Source organism: Gavialis gangeticus, unplaced genomic scaffold, assembly GCF_001723915.1.
Source record: "Gavialis gangeticus isolate Ggan-Ray unplaced genomic scaffold, GavGan_comp1, whole genome shotgun sequence".
Lineage (NCBI taxonomy): Eukaryota > Metazoa > Chordata > Crocodylia > Gavialidae > Gavialis > Gavialis gangeticus.
The window spans coordinates 127,980,438-128,001,782 of NW_017729032.1; the positions used below are offsets into that span (position 1 = coordinate 127,980,438).

A 21,345-nucleotide genomic window follows, 5' to 3' on the forward strand; every position below is an offset into this window, starting at 1 on the left:
GCTGCACAGGGCTCTTCTCAGTGGGGGCTGGGCTCGGAATGGGTGTCGGCGGTGCTGGTAGGATGCTGTATCCCCCCAAATTTCACTGCCGCTCTGCTCCCAGTGCCATCACTACCAGCTGCCTGGCGCAGCTCCGGCTCAACATCCCGCCTCCATCCATGCACTGAGAAGAGTTGCAACATCCCACCCCACACTCTGGGAAGAGCCGGGAACCTACCCCATACAGATCTGGGGGGCACACACCCCTCCCTCCCATGCCCTCATGGAGTGCAAGCAGCAGTGGGAGCCACCCCAACACAAGCCACAACTCTGTCCCCTCCGCCCCACCTGGGCAGTGCCTGCCCCTGTCCCTGCCCTCTCTCACTAAAGTGGGGTGTTGATGGGCCCCCCCACCCTTTCCCTCCCCCATCCCCTTCCACCACTGCAGGGGCACCTGTCAAGGGGCAGATCTACCCTCGCAACCCTCAACAGCTCACCAAAACTCATTAAACAGGCCTGCAGCTGAAATAATTGCCCACTCCTGGAGTAGAGGGATCTAGAACCTTGTCCTCACACTCCCTAGGCAAGTTCCCTAACCCTAGCCATCAGACTACTGGTCACTAGCACAGCCTCTCTTGGCACTCTACCTGGTTCTTCTCCAACCATGCTGAAAGCAGTGTCTATACTTCCCAAGCAAAACAGGATTACCACAGAATGCAGATCCCTTCTACACAGAAAGGAAAGTCTAGCCACACTGGTAGAAATAGGGTCTAAAACCATGCAGGTGGCAAAAAATGCCTCTTATGCATCTACATTTAGGCACATATGTAACACCTAGATGCCTTTGGATGGAATAGGATTTTGGGGAAACGGGGGTGCCAGCCCAGCTCCATACAGCCCCTGCCAACCTGGGCCCCACACTCCTGCCACCCTGCCCTGGGCCCCCAGCGTGGGCCCACCCAGCTGTTACCGCCGCACTCCCACCTGTCTGCTCATTGCCACTTTCCCCCATCTGCCACTCCAGCAGCATATGGTACCTGGCTACATGGGCAGAACCACCACCATACTTATGCATCCACAATGCAGGGGAAGCAAAATTGCAGTAGACTTGCATGTCAAAAAGGCAACATTTGCAGAAAGAAAGCTGCCCCAAAGGGAAATAGAATTCCATTCCTGGTATCTAGGAAATTTATTAAAATTTCTGGAATTCTTTAGTCCAGTGGGCACCAGTCTGCATAGTGTGTCACTAGGGACAGAATTCTTGCATGTGTGTCCTTTGATTACTTTTGGAAAGAAGATAGGAGGTTGTAGGCATTTTTATTCATTCTCTTTAGCTGATGGTTTAAGAAGTTCCACTTTATTCCCCTAACAGTATTTTTCTCCTAATCTGCTTTGTAGAAATTCTCATTTAGAAGTAATAGTTTACAGTAATGCTGCATTACTGTGGGCTATAATACACTCAAATACATTGCAACGTGACCTTGTTCCTATACACACTTTTGCACAAGTATAACCTAATACACATGAGAAGTCTCATGAGAAAAATCCCTTCATGCTATATTAGTTCTTTCGTGTATTAAATGTATTGATATACATATTTCAATATACTGATGAGACAACTTATTCAATGAATCATTTCGATAATAATGTAATATGGCCCAACTATATCATTCACTTTTGCTTATGTAAATCTCTTTGGTATAAATGAGGCTTTATAGTCACTGTAATTCAGTTTCAGAAATGAATTATGTATAATGTAGCCCAAAATTATTGCATTTTGGCTATGTCAGTCAAGCATTATATATGTGTAATGCTCTATTCCCATTAATGTAAAGAAATAAGAATATGTTAAGGCAAAAAATGCATATTAAAACAACGTATAACAAAGAAGTACTTGATAGACGAATATCTTTCATAGCTCCTCAGTAGAAGTCAATAGACAGGAAACTAGTGATATGAAGAGATGATAAATGGAGCAAAGGAACCTTTCCAAGCTTACAATTACTTTGTGCTTGTAATACACCTCTTCTGAATTCCACCTTGTATTATAGCTAGCATATGCATGCAAAGCATCGTGGAATTTAAAGAATGACCGTTAGAAATGCAAGAGGGATGGTTTGTTAAATAGAATAAACACAGATAAAATGAAATATAGGATGTCTGAACACAATAAAAATATTTCTAAATTAAGATAATTGCTATAGGTGCAACAGAGTATTTGTTTTAGTTGCACACTGATTGTTCAGATTATTCTCATTATCAAACTGTATATTTATCAATTAGGAGTAACAGATGACTTTTTTACAGATAAGTATCGACCTGTTTCTTAATAACATTATGAATTGGAGGTGACTTTCACAAATCCATTTGGAAAACTGTGGGTCACTTGGCTAAAGTTAGGTTGCTCAGCTGGCACAAAAAGAAGGGCTTCTGAAAGCACTTCTGCAGGAAAGAATTTTGGTTTGTGTAGAGAAGAAGTGTGACTGATGTGAGATGGAACTGTGAGAGAGAGGTTTATCCAGCACACAGTTGGAATTAGTTGGGCAGCCCAGGCCCGTCCAGTAGCACTGGAGGATGTATAGTGAGACAGATGATAAAACAACAGAAGTAAGACCCCAGTCATCAAAGAGGATTGCCCAGAGCACATAAATATTGATGACTGCTGCAGAAGTCCCCATTCTCCAGGACAAAAATGTCTGCCAGAAGCTGCTTGAACTGTTTATCAGGTTAGAGATTAGAAAATAATCATCTGCATTTTAGGCACTGGGGATTTTTTTCCCCCTAGTGGCACAGTATTATTCCTGGGGGAACATGCACATGTGACTTCCCACAGTGTTTTCTTTCTGCATAACACTTTGACATGGGCTAAGGGATTGCTCTGCTTAGGTAAAATATTACTTTGTTAAGATCAGTGTCCATCCTTGGAATTGTTTCCTGCCACCTCAGAATTCAAGAATAATTCTGAACCCTGATACAGTAGAGTGGAGATCCAGCATCTCTGGATGGAGGTAGCCTAGGGAGGATAATGTATGGCAATTGAACAGAGGTGTCAGTCCCTTTAAATGACTTGCATTAACAATACAAATGGTATAGTGATCACAGGCGATGAACTGTAGCCTAAGGAGAACAAAACACCATGTCTTATGGCAAGAATGCCCACAGATCAGATGGAAAGATCCACAATATGGTTGCTGGACATCCATGTATTCTGTCTGGAGTCCTCATTAACATTTGGTGATCTATGGAAGAATGTGGATGGATACTGCTGGCTGTGGATTTAGGACCCAGATGCCTTGTTCCACCCCTACCCTCAGACCAAACATGACCTATCCATTCGATAACAGGCAAATTTATTGATATACAGTGATAACTGAAAATAAACAATACAAACAATCAAGCAATTCTATATATCTACCAAATCCTAAGGCTGTCATCAGAGTCAAAGAACACCTGGCCAGGATGCAATCTTTACTCTGAGGCTCTCTCTTAGGTGCCAGATGTCAGCAGCCTGGAGGTGGGATACTGAGATCCTCCCTCCCCCCGCAGTGGGGTGGATGAGATGGGCTGGTGGTGTGTCCTCTGCCCATGGTGGCTTTGGGACCCTCCCAGGGGACAGGGAGCCCTCTTGGGGAGGAGGAAGACCAGGTCAGGATGGAGAGAAGGGACCTGGGTAGAAGCCTTTCTTACTCTCAAGTTCTTCTTTTGTATTCTCCTTCCTTCCTGATGACTCTTCATCCACGACTATCATTGACTGGTCTCTCTGTATGGCTGTCATACATCCATGTAGCTCATCATATATACACATACTAATTTCTGGGTCTTCTCCTAATTTGGTCCGTTCACCCAAAATCGGGACTCGCCCCCCCCCCCCACCACCACCCCAGGGCCTTGTTAGCTGATGCCACCTTATCTCATGTTATGGAACAGTATGGTACATGCCCCCAGTTTCTCAGACTGTATATTCATTGGCCTTGTGTTAGACAGCCTGTCTGTTTTGAAGGCTGTGTGAAACTATGTGCGTGTGACCCAAGCTTTTTAGAAATCAGTTAACCCCTGCTGCCCATCCTGAACCATTCTAATGCAAATACATACATCTATAAGCAAATTCCCAAAAAACAAACCTTTAAATATCATTTCTAAGCCAACAGATATGAACTCTATGATTTAATCAGAAAGGTAAATCTATGGTCTCACTGCAGGAAACTGAAGCATGACCAGGATCAGATATTATACTGGGTAATAGCCTCTTAAACAGTTTTATCCTCAACATGAAAAATATGTTTCTTGTTGTTTGTTTAATTTGGAACGCATCTATGAGAGGAGCTATCTACTTCAATTGCCGTTAACATAGAAAAAAAGCTGTTATCTTCCTCAAATATAAAGAACTGCTTGTTCTTAAAATACACGATAACCTGCTTTTATTAAACCTTCATTAAATTTTATCTTAAATTCTGAAGTAAAGAAATGTGCACATTGTATTTTGATATTATGACAAGTCAACGTCAAGAGACCTCTAAGTTTAATACTTACCTTCAGCCAAAGTAGAGACATATTTCACATTAAAAGCTCCTGCTTTTGAGACCAAAAAAAAATTGGAAAACTCTGACAGGTCTTTTTTTGTATCCAATTTGGATGCCATAAATTAAGTATCTTCTGAGATTTTTTCTGGCATATATTCATGCCTACCCAGATCTTGTTAGCTGAGTGCCGCCCTCAATGGGAAACTGACAAGGAGAAGCACTCAGACATAGAGCAGCCTGTTAATTTTCACCTTTTGGGCAGAGAATAAATGTTAACTGATGAAAGTCCTGTAGAGAAATATATAACTGTATATATTTGTGTATGGCTGTATAAAGGGGGAAAAGGAGACCTCTTTTTATGTTTACAGTTATACTGGATTCAATTTAATCTAATAGAGGTTAAATTCTGAAAATAATTTTAGAATCATAGAGTAGTAGGGCTGGAAGGGACCTCTAGGGGTCCTCTAGTCCAACCCCTGTCTGAGACAGGATCATCCCTATCCAAAACATCCTATAGAAATCAATAATCTAAAAACTCTTCACAAAACAACCATCAACCTTGACACTAAGGTATTTACATGGATTGAATATACTAAGTGGTGATACTCTGGCAATGCATCTGAAGAACTAAGTTTTATCTATAAGACATAAAACCTCCTGGGTAGGTTCCAAACACAACTTCACAGCAGATGTCTCTTGCCCCATGACAATTTAAATGCATCTTTCCAATGCCCGCCCCTCTTTTCAGGAGTCAAGTCTCTAAATGCTTCCCCTGGCATAACAACCCATGACATTACTGGCCATCTACACACACAATCAGCCTTTCCTTGTTCCTGCTTCAGCTGTCCAGCCTCATAGTTCAACCTACTCCCATGCATTAGCATTTAAAGGCAGAAAGATGGGAAGCAGTTTTGGCTAAAGGCGATTCATAACAGAAATACTGGGCTACATCCCATCACCTAGTGCTCAGCTGTACATAAATAAAGTTCACTACATATTCCCACCTTCACAAAACTCCACTTGCAAAATTATATATGAAACAAAACAAATCTTCAAGAAAACTCACTCCCTACAAAATAGAAAGAGAAGATACAGTGTGTGTGTTCACTTGAATAAATCTTTAAGAAAGCATAATCATGGTCATAGTATAAGGTGGGCAAGATGATAGATGAAAACCAGGGAAGAATCAGCATGAAGAAAGCAGATGTCCACAACTCGTGCTATTATCACTATACCATGCAGTTATGTATTCTCTTCATACTCCATGGATCATATTATGACTATCAAAATAAATGCACAAAGATGGCTGATTTTTCCACATCTAGTATATCTGTGTAGCAGTCATTGAAAAACCTCTTGCCTGTGTTCTTTGAATGTAAGGGAACTTTTACACTACAAGCAGCAACTAGTGTCCTTGGAAGCATGACAAGAGATCCCACTCAGCCACTTGTGTAGCACACAGAGCTGAGGCCAGTTATAGGGAAAGAACAGGAAGAAAAATATGCTATACTCTCAGAAACAGGGTTTGAGGCTCTCCTGTAAATATGCTTGAGTAGCATTGTCTGATAGAGAAAAAAAAAAAAAAACTGACAAGAATATTGTGTTTCTCTTCCAATTCAATTGCTAACCCATCTCTTTATTTGCTTACTCAACCCTAGCAAGTATTTAAATGAAAACACACAAGCACACACACTACATCAATGTCACAATCTCAAGCATCAAAATGTGGGGTTTCTATCCATAAGTACAAAAGCAGAGAATAAGAAGCAAGTACCATGAAGTAGTGGTTAGATATTAAGGTCACCTATAAATTCACTCTGGGGTGGGAGTGAGGTTTAGTTAAAGCACCCTAGCTGCCATTTTGACATGCAAGGATACTAAATACATGAGACACTTCAGCACACTGGAGCATTCCAATTAGAACCCTCCAGCAGACTCGATTAATCTGATGCGTTCTAATCAGAATGTGTAAAGGTGCCTTAAGACTGGGAATGTAAGTGCTGGAAGGACCTCCGTCTATAATGATTTAATACAGACGTCAAGTTCTCTTCTACTATGCTGAAGGATGTCAGGTTCATCTCCTATTTCACATACATCAGAACCTCTTTTTTTCCCCAAATGTATTACATTTAGCAAAAATTGTCAACATTGAACAATTAACAATTTTCAATCTCTGAATGGTTCTCTCAAGTACTTCATTTTACAGTTTCTAAAATGTTAAGTATTTTTAAGGCATGCCCATAACAGAATTTAGTAGACATCTGTTAACACACTTCATAGATTTTTCTTACAAAACATACTGATGTGGTTAAGTCACACAATCCACAAATTCATAAGCAACTCAGAGAACAAAATGTGCAATGTGTAAAAATCATTAAATTGAATGATTTATGTATAAGGTACCAGGAAATATTTAAGTATGGAAACTTCAATATCCATGAAATACAGAGAACTTATATAAATAAGCTTTGTGAAAATAACCTCCCTTAACCATACTAAATATGAATATAAAGCCTATTTAATATATTTGATTTTTCATTACCAAAATCCATATTGTTGGCTTATTATTAAGAAAACCTTTTCCTAGATCTAACAGTGCATACAAAACTCAGACTAATAAGCCATCACAGTTCCCCTTATTACTTGGATAATCCATCTGATGAAGTAATTAATCAGCAGCTAATTTAAATTCATTCATTAAAAATGTTCCATTAAAAAACAGGTACAAACATAAAATTATCTTACAGTTAATAAACTGATATTCTTCCTTAACTGATCTTGTAAAAAAGAAAAAAGATTTCTCAATCTGCTTTATAGCTGATATTTTTTAGATCAGTGGGGGCCATCCTTTTGGCAGGTGTGCCACAAATTAACCTCACACCCTCCCCTAGTGTCACTCTGATCCCCTTCCTCTTCCTGAGGGGTTGCTGTGCTTTTTGCCCCCAGACCTGTCCCCACTGCCTGATTTACTGTTTTGCTTTCTGCCCTATCTGCCGCTGTGATGCCCATCCCCTCCCTGATCTGCCACATGCCATACACAAAGGCTGCCTGTGCCACTTGTACCCATGTGACAGGTTGACCACCCTTATTGTAAACTATAGGTAATGAAAGGATTAAATAATAAAATAAGCTATCATTGTTCAATTTAAAAACTCTATCCACTCAAAGTATTTAATAATATACCAATATTTTACAACGTAAGAAAATCCTGAGGAACAAAACCAAATTGGCTGAATTCTGCTATGTATTACATACACTTCATGTACCATCCCACAAAATATCACTAGTCCTGTTGGTATTTGTATATAAATTTTGAGCAAGTCTAGACAAAAAATACGAAGTAAACTATTCTAGTATTTTGTATTTTCAAAACAACATTCCTACAACAAGATCTGAGAGAGTGGAAAATGTGCCTGGGATTTTGTTAAACATGTTTTCATCTGGAATACAGTCAATAATAAAGTAAAATAAGAACATCCTCCCATATACTTATTTGTGTTTTCTCTCCACACTGCTTCCTGAGCATCAAACATGTTTCCTACATTAGTCCATGAAGCTATGTCTATACTCATTCAGATTACCCCTGAAAGGTCATTTCTACCGTAATAGCTACTAGAAAGCAGTCAGTTTATGAGAACAAAGATGTGGAATATCTATAATACATTTACATGCTGCCATGACAAAAACAAATACTGACTTAAGTATAGTTTGTATTATCACATCTAACTTCCTTAGTATCTATATTTCATAACCCTTTCTTAAACATGTGTCATGGACTATTAATGTGTTAGACTGTGATCTCTTTAGGGAAGTTACTGTGCTGGCCATTATGTTTTAAAGCTCTTACCACATGATGCATTGCTCAGAAAAAAAATATATATAATTCAACTAACATTTTTCATCATAATCTATCAACTAAAGACCAGGTCAAGTCACCCAAGAAAAATAGATTTTTCAGTGATTATTATTGCAAGTATCACTTAATGAAGTATTCAAAGTACACAAATACAATGTTTTCACTATGATTTAATGTTAAAACATACTGCAATATGTTTTTTTTCTGAAAGACGCCATATAAAACATTGATCCAAACTTTTCCAATATGACAAGCTTTTAGTTATAAAAGTAGCACCATTGAAGACAATCAGGTTATTCATGTAAGCAAAAACTACTTGCATGAGTAAAAGCTGAACACTTAGTATGTACAGTTGTAGGTAAAACCTCAGGAAATAGCATAAGACTAAATGTAGCCCTTTTGCAGTTAAATAATCACTTGTGTGTGCAAGAGATTCAAGCTTGATCTACTTTTACAGAAAAAAATGATCAAATGCAATAGAGGCGGCCCCATACACTTCTTCAATATAACAGAACAGGGGTTGTCAACCAGGGGTACGCATGCCCCGTAGGTACTTGAGAAGGCCCTAGGGAGTACACACAGGCAGGGACGGAGCACTGCCACGCATAATCCCGTGTTGCTGTGTATGTGCCACAGGTTGAGGAAGCTTGCATGCAGTGGCTGCTGCCGCTCTGTGTCCATCCGCACAACATCCCCGCACCCCCCCGCCCAAATCATTCGGCGGCCAGGGTTATACTGTCCCACATCTAGCTGCTGGGGGGGTACAATGATCCAAAAAGGTTGAAAACCCCAGTAATAGAACAAATCTTATCAGATTCAATGAAAATCAGTTCTCATCACATCCATAAAAGCAAGATTACAAGATTCTGTGCGTATGTCTGGAAACTGCTGAGATACATTACTCATGGTCCTTAAATGCCCATAGTGAGTGCAGTTTGACAATCCTCACACACAGCTCAAGAAATTAAACTTAAATTACTACCTCACACCACAACTTCTTTCATGCCAGAAACAGTGAGTTGTGACTCTTCATACCTCGTGTGTAAATTTTGGCCACTGATTCCTTACCTCAGTTCATACCATTTCAGTTTACCACTTCAGGTCACACATGGGCAGTGCAAAATGCATTCAGCAATAAACAGAGGAGTTGATGGCTCCCTGTCTTTTTGCTCACATCCTGTTACTGTACACTGATAGAGCACATCTATACATGAAATTGTTTTGATGCAATAAGTGTCAGCGCAGTTCACGTCAGAGTTTATTTCTCCCAGGAGCAATATTTACATGAATCCAGGACTGCAGCACACAGAGCCGGGGAGCACAGCCACAGCTGGCAGAGTATCTGGAGGGTCAGTCTGCCAGACCAGAACTGCTCCTACCAAGTTCAATGGGCTGCAGAGGGGCTGTCTGGGACATGAGGGTGCTACAGTCAGGCCATCCGGGGGGCGGGGTGTGAATAGAGGCGACTGCCCTGGCCCCTGCATTTTGCAGTGCAGCAGTGGCAGTGGGGAGCTTGGCAGAGCGGTGACTCCACGTCCAGCCACTCGCTACCTGCCCACCACACCACCGATGCCACTTCATTGGGTCCAGGGCCCGTGGAATTGGATCGGGGGTGGGGCCTCGTATGGGATGATTTGCCCCGGGCCCCACACCCTGCTCGAGTCAATTATGGCTACAGTGCAGAGCTGCCTGCTGGCTAGCACCACCACTCATGCCCCAGCCAGCACCAGTGACCATCTACACAGGCACTGCAGCAGAGTAAATAATTCCACCACAGAATAGCACTTGTGTTGGCCAATAATATCCTACAGTGGAGTTCTTTACTCTGGCCTAATAGCACCACTTGTGTGGATGGTGATACTGCAGAGCTAATTAGTCTACTCTGCAGTAAGTATCTCATGTAGATGAACCCAAAGAAAAGCAATATGTGCTCTATACAATGCAGAAAGACGTACACAGACTCTCCACCATCAGGCAGCTATCTAGATGTTGATACTAAAATTGATAACATTTATTACCAATACAAAATATATAACATAACAAAATGGTGCAGAGACAATCATGTGCTAAAGCACAATGTAAAGTTAGAATCCAATGAATAACTAGTCTCCGCAGTCACTAAACTATTAGACAGAGGAAGGGAGGAAATTAAAATCCTGATAATCTGGTCTGTATAATACTGATATACTAACACTATTATTTTATTTAATAGTGATGAGAGAGTACAATAAAATAATGATGCCCTCTCTGCTCTATTTTCCACAGATTTGCCTGTATTCAAACTAAATTTGTATGTTTAATCTGACAGGTAGAATAAAATCAGTGAAACAATGCTAAAAAGGGATAAACTCTTTATAAATTTAAAGAAAAGGCTGCAGATTATATTTTCCAGTATCATAAATAATCATCCCAACAGATAGAATCAGATTAAGTCAGTATCAAAAGCAAAGACATCCAAGTTTAGATGAGTATATTTTTTGAAATAAAAAAGGAAGCACAACAAATCCCTGATTTAGCTTACACAAAAAATGGAATATTAATGAAATGTTTAATCTTACTTTAATCAAACAACTTCCTAATTAAGATACCTAGTCTTCATAGGGTGAAAATAAAAGAGATCTATATTTAACTCATAATGTTTGCATAAAACTCTTACTGGTATGCCTGTTGTCCAGAATAACAATTTCTGTATCATGTTATGCCATGCAGTGGAACACATTCACAGAAAAATAACTGAATAGATATTTTAAAATTGTAAACACATCATTAGCATACACTCAAATACATTTTCATGACACAAAACATTTTGAAATGCTCACCTTGACTATTCCACGGATGTGCATTTTTGCTATCATCTCTGCAGTATAGAGAAACATCAACAGTGTATCTAGAGCAAATGTCACATATTGAAGAGGAGGATAATGCTCGAAGGTCTTTGGGGTGTTCATACAAACAGAAATGACGCTGATGATGGCACAGATACGTAATAAAGAGTGAACCCACTGAAAAAAACAAGGGTTACAATATGGTTTTGATCATCTAAAATAGCACAACTATTTGAAGCCTACAGGTCCTCGTGGCAGTATTTTACGTAAACAAGGTTATTTTTAAAATGGCATGATCCATATTTGTATGGTCACTGTCCAGAGATAGATATTTCTGATTCTATTTTTAAAATAAAATAGAAAACATAAGGAAATCACTTGGAAGGTCATGTAATCTAATAGACTGAAGATCTAGTGCAGGACTAGGAGCTGGAAAATTCTAATTTCTAACTTCACACCTGTTACATTGTAGCCTTGAACAAGCTGTCATATTGAAAATACAAAATTCTAATAAAATGTTTTTATGTAATGACACTTTCTGCATTAAAGTGTTTTATATTTTTGTGGTGAAAATAAAAGAAGCTACTCTTACAGGACTGTTGGTGGTATTACATAAAAGTATTTAAAAAACTTATTTGTAAATTCATTACTTATTAAGTCATTGTATGACCCCAGAAGTAATTTAAAGAGTTGTAAATGCTGAAAGATTTCCATCTGCTTATAAAAAGAATGCTTACAGAAAAGGAAGCTTCCCCATACTGGCTTACTTCAATTTCATTCCAAACAAGCATCTATCTCTACGGTACAAGGAAAGTTCATTTTCTGTAACTGTTTAGATTTTTGCCTCTGCTCATTTTTCTAACAAGGGTGACAAATTGTGCTGTGTATAAGAGTGGATTTAGGATGCAGTAAAAACTGGTATATAATTGGATGTAACAGGTACATTTTCAAGTATTTAAAATACTACTGAAAATATCTGGAAGCCAGATATGTATAATGGTTTAGAACTGAAAGGGTTGTGTGAGTCAATAAAGAACAACAGAATCATGTACTCAAAAACTATGTGCTTCCATCCCTTCTTCAAGATAAGATTAATTTTTACATCCAGCCAATTCCTCACATATCACTGGCACTGAAAAACAGATGTAGAGACAACATTTATAATTGTGGTCAATTGGACATAAAATAAGTGGTGGGTCTGTAGTAATTTCCCTAATGACTACAATATTTACAATGACTTTCTTTCATTAATGAACTGGCCTGAGTCTGGTTTTATGAAAGAGTCTGTATTCTGCTAATAGCATCCTGGGTCTTTTTAGTCACCAGAGAATCTTAGCTTTAACAAAGCATTATGCATCATAAGACGTGGTAGACAACCAAAAAAGGATATTCACCATATTGTCATGTAAATATCTCAATATCATACACACTAAACATATCTTATCCTCTACAATATGGCTACATAGTCAATGTCTCAAGAAGAAAAATATTTCCATTCACTGTGTATTGAAATTGTGCATCAGTAATGTATTATATTTTATGTTTCTGTAATGACTCCTTGAGTTTGTTCCAAGAGTTAGTGATGGCATTCTATTTAAAAGTAGTTAGTACAAGTAGTTAATGCATAAGTGTTTTCTTGTGAATGGATATAGGCACTGAAACAAAGCTGAATGGCTCTTATATCCCCATGCCAACACAGATGATAGTTTAAGGAATGCCACTGATATGCATTAATTTCAGATAATTTTTTTTTCTGCTTGTACAGATGAGCATTTCTCCTATATTTTGAAAGAAGCATAAAACAGATTCTCAACAAAAATAAGAGCACTTCAAAACTTGGAGAAATCCTGAGAACTCCCTGGGTTAGTATCATTTTCATGTTAAGAATAAAATGATTTCATCAGTTTGGAGTTACTTATTCTTTGGGCAAATATACTGGAAGACTTTGTGATGTGGATTAAAAGGAACAAGCTTTACCAGTTTTACAGCAACAAAGAACTAAGAGCTTCAAGAAATCTGCACCTTCCAAATACTAGCCACCCATTTCAACAATCTAAGCCTCACTCTCAAGATTTTCTTTCTGACATCATTTTGTCAATCAGATTTGAAATTTAAATTAAGCAATGTTAGCAACCCATGCTCATGGAAAGACTACGGAAAAAAAGATCTTTTAACAAATTTGTTGCAGTATATTCATTGATTATACTTTTTACTTCCCAAAAATTGATTGGGGGAAAAATGAAATAAAATATTTTCAAATATGTACTCATTGATTGGCAATTTCTGCCAGCCTACTACTTGCTGACCTCTATTTATTCAGAATCATTCTTAAGTTTCCTAAGTTCCTAAGTTTTTACAGGAAGAATATGTTTTAATAGTAATGTTTAAATTATGATTGATAATTCTTGAAAGAGAAACATACTGGTTTGTTAATCCACAGGATATCTGCGTTGTCAGACAAAGATTCATCAGGGCCAAAGTCTGTAACTGGCTGGGCTTCTACCCTCGAGCTTTGTTTCCGTTTGAGCATCCTGGAGTTAACTTTGATGAACTACAATGGTGAAACCCCCTTGGAAAAAGAAAAAGGGGCATCAACTTATTAAACAAACATAAAACATGTTTAAAAGACTTTCAGAAAAACTTTGTAAACATATAACAAATAGCATTATACCAGGTCTCTCTTGTATCCATTGATTAACAGATTGTCTCCTTTATTAAAACACTGTCTGTGGAAAACACCAGAAGTGAATCATATCAGATTAAAAAAAGCTTACAAACAAGTATGTGTCTAAAATATTTATAAAAATCTAGCAAAACAGATAGACTATTATCAATTGTGCCCCTGTAATGCAAAGGAGAATACTGTCCCATGGATAAACTTAAGTAAAGGTTGTCTGTGTGCACTTGACAGGGCATCAATTAACATAATGACACCATTCTTATTGACTTTGTTAGAGTAGGCCCATTCAGAACCCCTCCATTCAGGGGAGCAGAGATATATACACGTTTCAAAAACTCAAGGAATATGAAATACCTCAGATGAGTTAGGGCCGAGATGGAATTCCCACAAGCCTTCTTAAGCCCCACCCCTCCAGCCCGACAAATACATATAATGGCCACAGACCTGGATAAATACAGGAGATGAAGAAGTCCCACTATCCCAATGGATGGCATAGCTTGTACAATGGGGATTAAGGGGAGGAACTGTCTTCCTGGGACAGAACCCCACCCTGCATGCATAGGCTCATACCTTTGCTTCACTAGCAAGATCCAAATATTACATATGCCTCTATGTATTCCTTCACAGGATCCCACTTCTCAGTGGGCAAGTCTACAATGTGTCCCTACAGTGCCCACTCACATAAGCCATGCCTGAAAATATGGAGTGGCTTCAAGCACCAGGGACAGACACTGGAGCTGTTCTCAAGACCTCTGCTCCAGCATACTTCCATGGAGCCATGGAGACATGCAGATGGCTTTCACTGCTGCGTTTCCAGGTTTGATGAGAGTGAGAGCAATTGAGGGAGGAGTGCTGTCAAGCAAACCTCACTAGGAGGTAGGTACCATGGACTTGGCATAGACATACCCTATCACATCAAGCACATGCTGCTTGTCTTAATCTTCAAACACCTGTAAAGTCTATACTAACATGATCTGTCAGCAGTCATTCAATATCAAGCAGTCCACCAATGATATGTCACTCTCCATCACCCACTTCTAAGATTTTCAAATGAACATGTCCATGCTTTATCCTATGCTGGTCCTGTCTCCCTGTCAACTTCCACAAAGCTCTTTCTGTCTTCCTTCATATCTCTGTTCATTTGTTTTCTTCTTTCTGGTCCTTACCTCCTATTTTGATACTGTTTCCTTTACCTTCTTTCTGCTCCTGCCTTTTCCTACTGACCCACTTTCTAATTTTCCCACTTACTAAGTGTAACATAAACCAAAACACAATAGGGAATCCTCAAAGCCTCACGGTTGTCATGACAGGTTTTGATGTCATGGGGCTTCACACCAATCTGGTGCTGACAGCATGCAGGTCTGAGAAAAAATTAACTGAAAGGGGAGCACTGTCAGTAGAAAACTTCTGCAGATCCTAAGAACTCTGCAGAAGATAAAAAAAATCCACATTACAAAATATGCTTACCTACTCAGTTCTTTGATAATATCACTTTAAAATAAAAAACAGTAATTATCATGTTAATACTGTTGACCCATTCCAGTCATATCAAGTTACTGTCTTTGATCAACACTAAAGAAAATAAATTACAATACATTAGCAAAGCAAAGTCCATAAAGTTATTATGGGAAATATATTCAGGAACTGCACATTGACTGGTGAACTACTACTGATGTTATTTTAGAAATGTTACTGTTAAATAACAAGTTGTGTGTGGTTTGGTGCAGAACATGAATTAAAGTTCTAGTCTGTCAGTTGGTTATCATGCATATTTCTGTATTACCCTTCTTTCAGCAGTATTTCTTTATATGTTTATTGAGTATGAAGATAAGCATACTGCTAATAATGAGATTCTTATCCATCTGCTTGTCCACTACAGCATGCATTCTTTCTATACTAACCAGAACATATATACGGTCATGAATTGTAGATGCCAACAATGGTTTGAATTCATCAAGCTCATCAAGTAGCAGCCAAATACCACAGGTAAACAGATCAGTCAAATTGCTTAAACAGAATCATAGAAAATTAGAGTTGGAAGGGACCTCAGGAGGTCATCTAGTTCAACGCCCAGCTCAAAGCAGGACCATCAGCAACCACATAATTCTAGCCAAGGCTTTGTCTAGCCTGGCCTTAAAAACCTCCAGGGATGGAGATTACACAATACTGCTGGGTAAACCTGCTCTAGTGCTTAACTATCCTCCTAGCAAGAAAGTTTTTCCCAATATCCAACCTAAACTTCCATGGGTGCTACTTGAGACCATTAGTCCTTGTTCTGTCATCTGCCACCACTGAGAACAGTCTAACTCCATCTTCTTTGGAACCACCCTTCAGGCTATTAAATCCCTCCTCAGTCTTCTCTTCTCCAAACTAAATAAGCCCAGTTCCCTCAGCATATCCTCATAAGTCATGTGTCTCCAGAACCCTAACCATTTTCACTGCCCCCGGCTCGACTCGCTCCAATTTGTCCACATCCTTTCTATAGCAGGGGCCCAAACTGGACATAGTACTCCAGATATGGCTTCCTACTAATGGAGCCCAGTATGCCATTAGCCTTCTTCACAACAAGGGCACACTGTTGGCTCATATCCAGCTTGTTGTCCACTGTAATCCCCAGGTCCTTTTCTGCAGAGCTACTGCTTAGCCATTCGGTCTCCAGCTTGCATCAGTGCATGGCTTTGTATGTTTCCTTACTGAACCTCATGAAAATCCTTTAGCTCCAGTCCCCCAATCTCTTGAGGTCTCTCCGAATTCTAGCTTTCCAACATATCCACTACTCTCCATAGTTTGGTGTCATCTGCAAGCTTATTAAAGGTACACTCCATCCCATCTTCCTGGTTGTTGATGAAGAACAAAACTGGCCCCAAGACCAACACCTGGGGAACTCCATTAGATACTGTCTGTCAACTAGACAACGAGCCCTACGATCCAACTGGTTTTCTATCCTCCTTACAGCTCATTCTTGCTTCCTCTTACTTCTAAACTAGGGCAAATGAATAAGCAAAGCAGCGAGTAGAAAGAAAAGAACTACATATAAAATAGAAGGAAAATTTGCTTATTTTACAGATGTGAAATGAACAGGATATCTTTTTTTATGAAAGGCCAGTGAGCTAAGATCACAAAGTTAAGACAACTCTAAAATAAGTTTTAGAATGACTTAATGAGATTTTTTGCAACCCCCTTAGTCTATGTACTTCTGTTTTCTTGTTGGTTTTTAAACAAGGAAAAAATGGAGCAAATGTCATACTATGCTGAATGTAAAGAAATTATACCAAGTGTAACCCCTGAACACAATCTTTCTGAAATTCTGATCCCACTTCTAACCATGTCCTTTCCTTATTCACAAACTGAAATGAACACAGAATATTTCTAACTCTGAAGCTTGTTAAAAAAAAAAGGGGGTATACCTACACCCTGGATGAAAAACTGGCATTGATAAGGAGAACATAGCTGTTTCTGGCTGTGCTTATTTCATATTTCTTCTGGTTCTGCTGGGGGTGGTTTTCTGTAGAACAATATCAGCCATAAAAATTCATAGTACTTGTATAGGTTGCTGCTTTCCTGTGTACCAATGTGTTGTTTTAGCTTTTGATTTTAAATAACTCCTTTTGTTTTATTTTTAGATGCCAATACAAGCCAAAGGAAAAAACAAGAGAACAAGTTAATAAAAACGTTCAGGCAAGAAGCCCACTGGATGCATTAGGTCAGTCTGTTCTCTTTTTCTATGAGAGCCAGCAGGTATGCTCAATCAAAGAAAATTAAAATCACAGCAAGATAATTCCAAAACCACATCTGAACAGAACTTCAGGAAAATAGGTTGATTTACCACGATTAAAACAGATCTGCAGTATCCACTGAAATGAAGCAGAGTTACACTGGCATAATAACTGGTGTAACAAAGAAGCCAGTTAGACCCCAAGTGCCCAAAGAGGAAAATGGAAAAAAGGCACAATTCCAGTTTGTGCCATCTGCTGCTGACCTTAAGACTTCTTGTCTGATGGAAGTCTTCACTATCCAAAAACAGAGAATAAATGAAAAGCAAGCGATTGATCCAATGTAAGGTACAGTCTGGGAAACCCATGCTTTGTCTCCTACAGGGTCTGGCGTTAGTTTGCAGTAAATAAGATTATTGCATTACGGCAATTACTGCAACAAAACATACACAAGCTCCTAGGGAATACACTAATAAAGAATGAAGTCACGAATGATTATTGATAACTAGAAGGATTTTTTTTTTTTTTTTTTTTTACTTAACTTGGTGTGATTTACATTGAAAGAGAAAAATCAGGCAAAATACTCCATAAAATTATAGTAGTTTATAAATCCTGAAATTTTATTTTAAAAAACTGTCATAAGAAAAATTAATAATCCCCCATAGGAGGAAAGTGAAGATAATACCCAAAAGATGGCACTTCACCTTCCACTAGGATTTATACCAGTAGTTTTAAAGATTACTGACACTAGTTCCCTGTATTCTGTTAACCCTGTAAAGAGAAAAGAGGAACAAAAGACTCAAGTTACCAGTGGGAGGAACATGCCATGGGTGGATGAGGGTACGAGCTCACAACTAGGCTCAAACGGAAAACGCTTTCTTTAGATGCCTTTATGAAAACTGTTTTTCCATCCAAAACAAAATATTAAACAAAAACAGTCTCTTCTTTCCTCCTTTTTCAACATAGTCAGTAAAATGAGAGAGGTCATTAACCACATTAGTCTAAAGCCAGGCAGAAGGCATGATAGACGTGTACCTTAGAGACCAACTAAATCAGAGATGCATAATCTGTCATCGGAGCCGACTCGAGCAGGGTACAGGGCCCGGGGCAAATCAGCTCATATGGGGCCCTACCCCCACACACCCTGGATGTGAAGCAGCTGCCACCAGCAGGGGGCAGTAGCAAGTTACCAGATGCGAAGTGGCCACTCGCCCAGCTCTGCCGAGCCCAGGGCAGTCACCCTTATTCATCCCCCCCCTCCCAGGGATGGGCCTGTCTGTCACGATGCTGAAAGCATTTGATGAACTGAGATGGGCCCTTATGAATCTCTGATTTAGTTAATATAAAAGGTATATCTCAACTCTGCCTTCAATCAGTAAACTACAGTTTTTAAATGCAATCAGCTGTTTAGTTTTTGTTCTGAAGTCATTCAAGGTTCCTTCTCCTAACAAGAAATGTTTTTTTCTTTTCCATTTCCTTTTTCTACATAAGGGAAATAGTCCAAAGGAAAGCTCATAAAACCTACCACAATTAGATTACCATTTGGTCACCAGTTATACAAGACAGTTGGGCAAGCACAGAGCCTGGCAGCAAATGCTAAGACTTGTAAGCCAAATAACAAGAATCAGATTGCAATTTTCAGATTTAGGAAGGTTCCTACTGCTTTAATATTGTCATCGCTTTTTGAAGTTGCATAAGAACCAAAAAGGTCTCCTGGGTCTTGCTGTGTCAATGGCTTTGGTTTGTATATGTGCATCATTCACGTCCTAAACGTACCATTCCTCTTGGGAGAAGTCAAATGCAGCTAGTAGCCAGGATTAAACATAAAAGTGGCTACAACAGATCAGCCTACAGAATTATTGCTTACAGAAACTTATCAACAATGCCTTATGACCTCACTTCCCACTTTTTTTACTAGGCATCTTGAAATGTACAAAAAAGATTATTTCAAAATACTATAACATATATTATAAAGTATATAATATATATACTTAGAGAATACATGCACATTATGTGCTCTGGTGTCATTGTTTGGATTTTAAAAACAATTAGTTTTGGCTTGGTTTAGTTTTCCACCACACTTCCATAATTTTTTTCTCTGAGACAGTGAAAACGGTGATACAGACTTCCAAAACTGGCTGCCAAAAAAAAAATATCTATTGAACTTGCTTTTGGGTTTTAAAATATCATTTATGGTTCAGATACCTTCTATCTTCTGTACACAGGAAAAACTGAGATAGGTTTAGGTTTTGCTCCATGGTAATTTATGGTAAATGCTGATAAGTGACCACCCTGTGTGGGTGGGCATCCCATATGGTAATAAAGTGCATCTATGGCTACATAATGTAGGCTTAATGGTTAGATTGTTGCATTCTTTTCAAAAGCAGACTTTGCCACCTTCCCTTGTCTCAAGATGCAAGGGTGATATGCTCAACATAAAGTTACACCTTAAAACCATCTCAAGACCAAAGCTGTCCCAGAATGCAGGGACTGACTTAATTATTTCTCTAAGAGCATCTGAATGCCAGGGGTCTTGCATCTGTCTTGGCAACTTCCTAGTCTCCGGGCTGAGTTTAGTGCTCGCTGTAAAGCTGAAAATAGCCAAGGACCTTCCTCTCTTTCTACAGCCTCAGTTGTGATTAGCAAAGATGCTCAAGCTGGATACCCCTTAAAAAAAGAGAGAGGAAGCGAAGGCTCTACATCTTACTCTCTCCTTTTACCCAAAATACCCTGAATTTGGTAAATTTCTGGGAACGCTGCTAAAAATATATATTGTGTAGGATTTATGAAGAGGGCAGAAAGCATGCTTCCCTGAACACAAAGGAGCGGAAAGAAGTTTTTTTGTAGGTAGAGTGCCCATTTCAATGATTATTTTATTTTCGAGGTTTTGTTGTACTGCTAACTGTTTGTCAAGGTGCTGAAAAGTCTTGCTTGCGCATGCATTGATTATTCAAATGGAAATACATTAAAAAAAATAAAATCAAAGGGTGACATTTTCTTTGATCGTTATATTTTTGCTACACAGCATTCAATTGTCTTACACCATTTTCCGATTCCAAATACTTAACCAACCATCATTTCAAGATCTCCCAACCTTAACCGCCGAAATCTCGGGGGCTGAAATGCCATATGCCCCCTGGAGACTGGGGGGCACGGTGACCGCCCACAGACAGTGGTGCTGTCGGCAGCAGGGGCATGGCAGCAGTGAGCTCCCGCAGGCAGCCGTGGCAGTGTCAGTGGTGGGTCGGGCAGGGAGCTCCCACAGGCAGCCCTGGCAGTGTCAGCGGCTGGCGGGGAGCAAGGAAAGGGTGGTGAGCACCACACAGCAGTCAGCGACCACCTCCAGATGCTGCCGAAAGTGTTGGCAGTGAGAGGGGGATGGCAAGTAGTGACCACTTGCAGGCGCTGCCAGCACGGCAGCGCTTTTACAGGGGGTGTCCCGCCAATCTCAGGGGGTGTCCATGCTCCCCCTACATGTTGCCAATGCTGGACCTGAAGATCTTACGAGGTCCCTGGAGAAACAGCACTGCTAAAAATCGGGGTCATAAGTCCCACTACTCTCTTGCCACCAGGTCTCCAAGAAACGGCACCAGAGCCGGGACCGGCAACCCCCGGCACGCGGGCCGCGTTCACACCAGGCCCTGGTCATGCGGGATTTCCGGCCCCGCTCCGAGGCGCCTACACCCTGCGGGGGGCGGGGAAGGGCCCTAGGCCCGCCGCGGCACTCACCTTCTGCCGGCCCCGGCGCGGGGGGCTGGGCTGGCTCGCCGGG

At 39.8% G+C, this 21,345-nt stretch overlaps 1 protein-coding gene across 3 annotated transcripts in view; it reads right to left on the minus strand.

Annotated features, from left to right (window-relative positions):
• Positions 1 to 21,345, minus strand: part of NALCN (sodium leak channel, non-selective) — a 564,495-nt gene extending 543,150 nt beyond the window's left edge. For 2 of the 3 annotated variants that reach the window (XM_019524286.1, XM_019524284.1), the window contains exons 1-3: positions 21,303 to 21,345; positions 13,603 to 13,749; positions 11,175 to 11,357 (exon numbers count right to left, since the gene is read on the minus strand). In XM_019524286.1, coding sequence (XP_019379831.1) covers positions 11,175 to 11,357; positions 13,603 to 13,710 — 291 coding nt within the window. In that variant the 5' untranslated portion in view covers positions 13,711 to 13,749; positions 21,303 to 21,345. Of the gene's footprint in view, positions 1 to 11,174; positions 11,358 to 13,602; positions 13,750 to 17,839; positions 18,007 to 21,302 lie in introns of all 3 variants that reach the window. The other variant, XM_019524285.1, reaches the window with a different exon arrangement.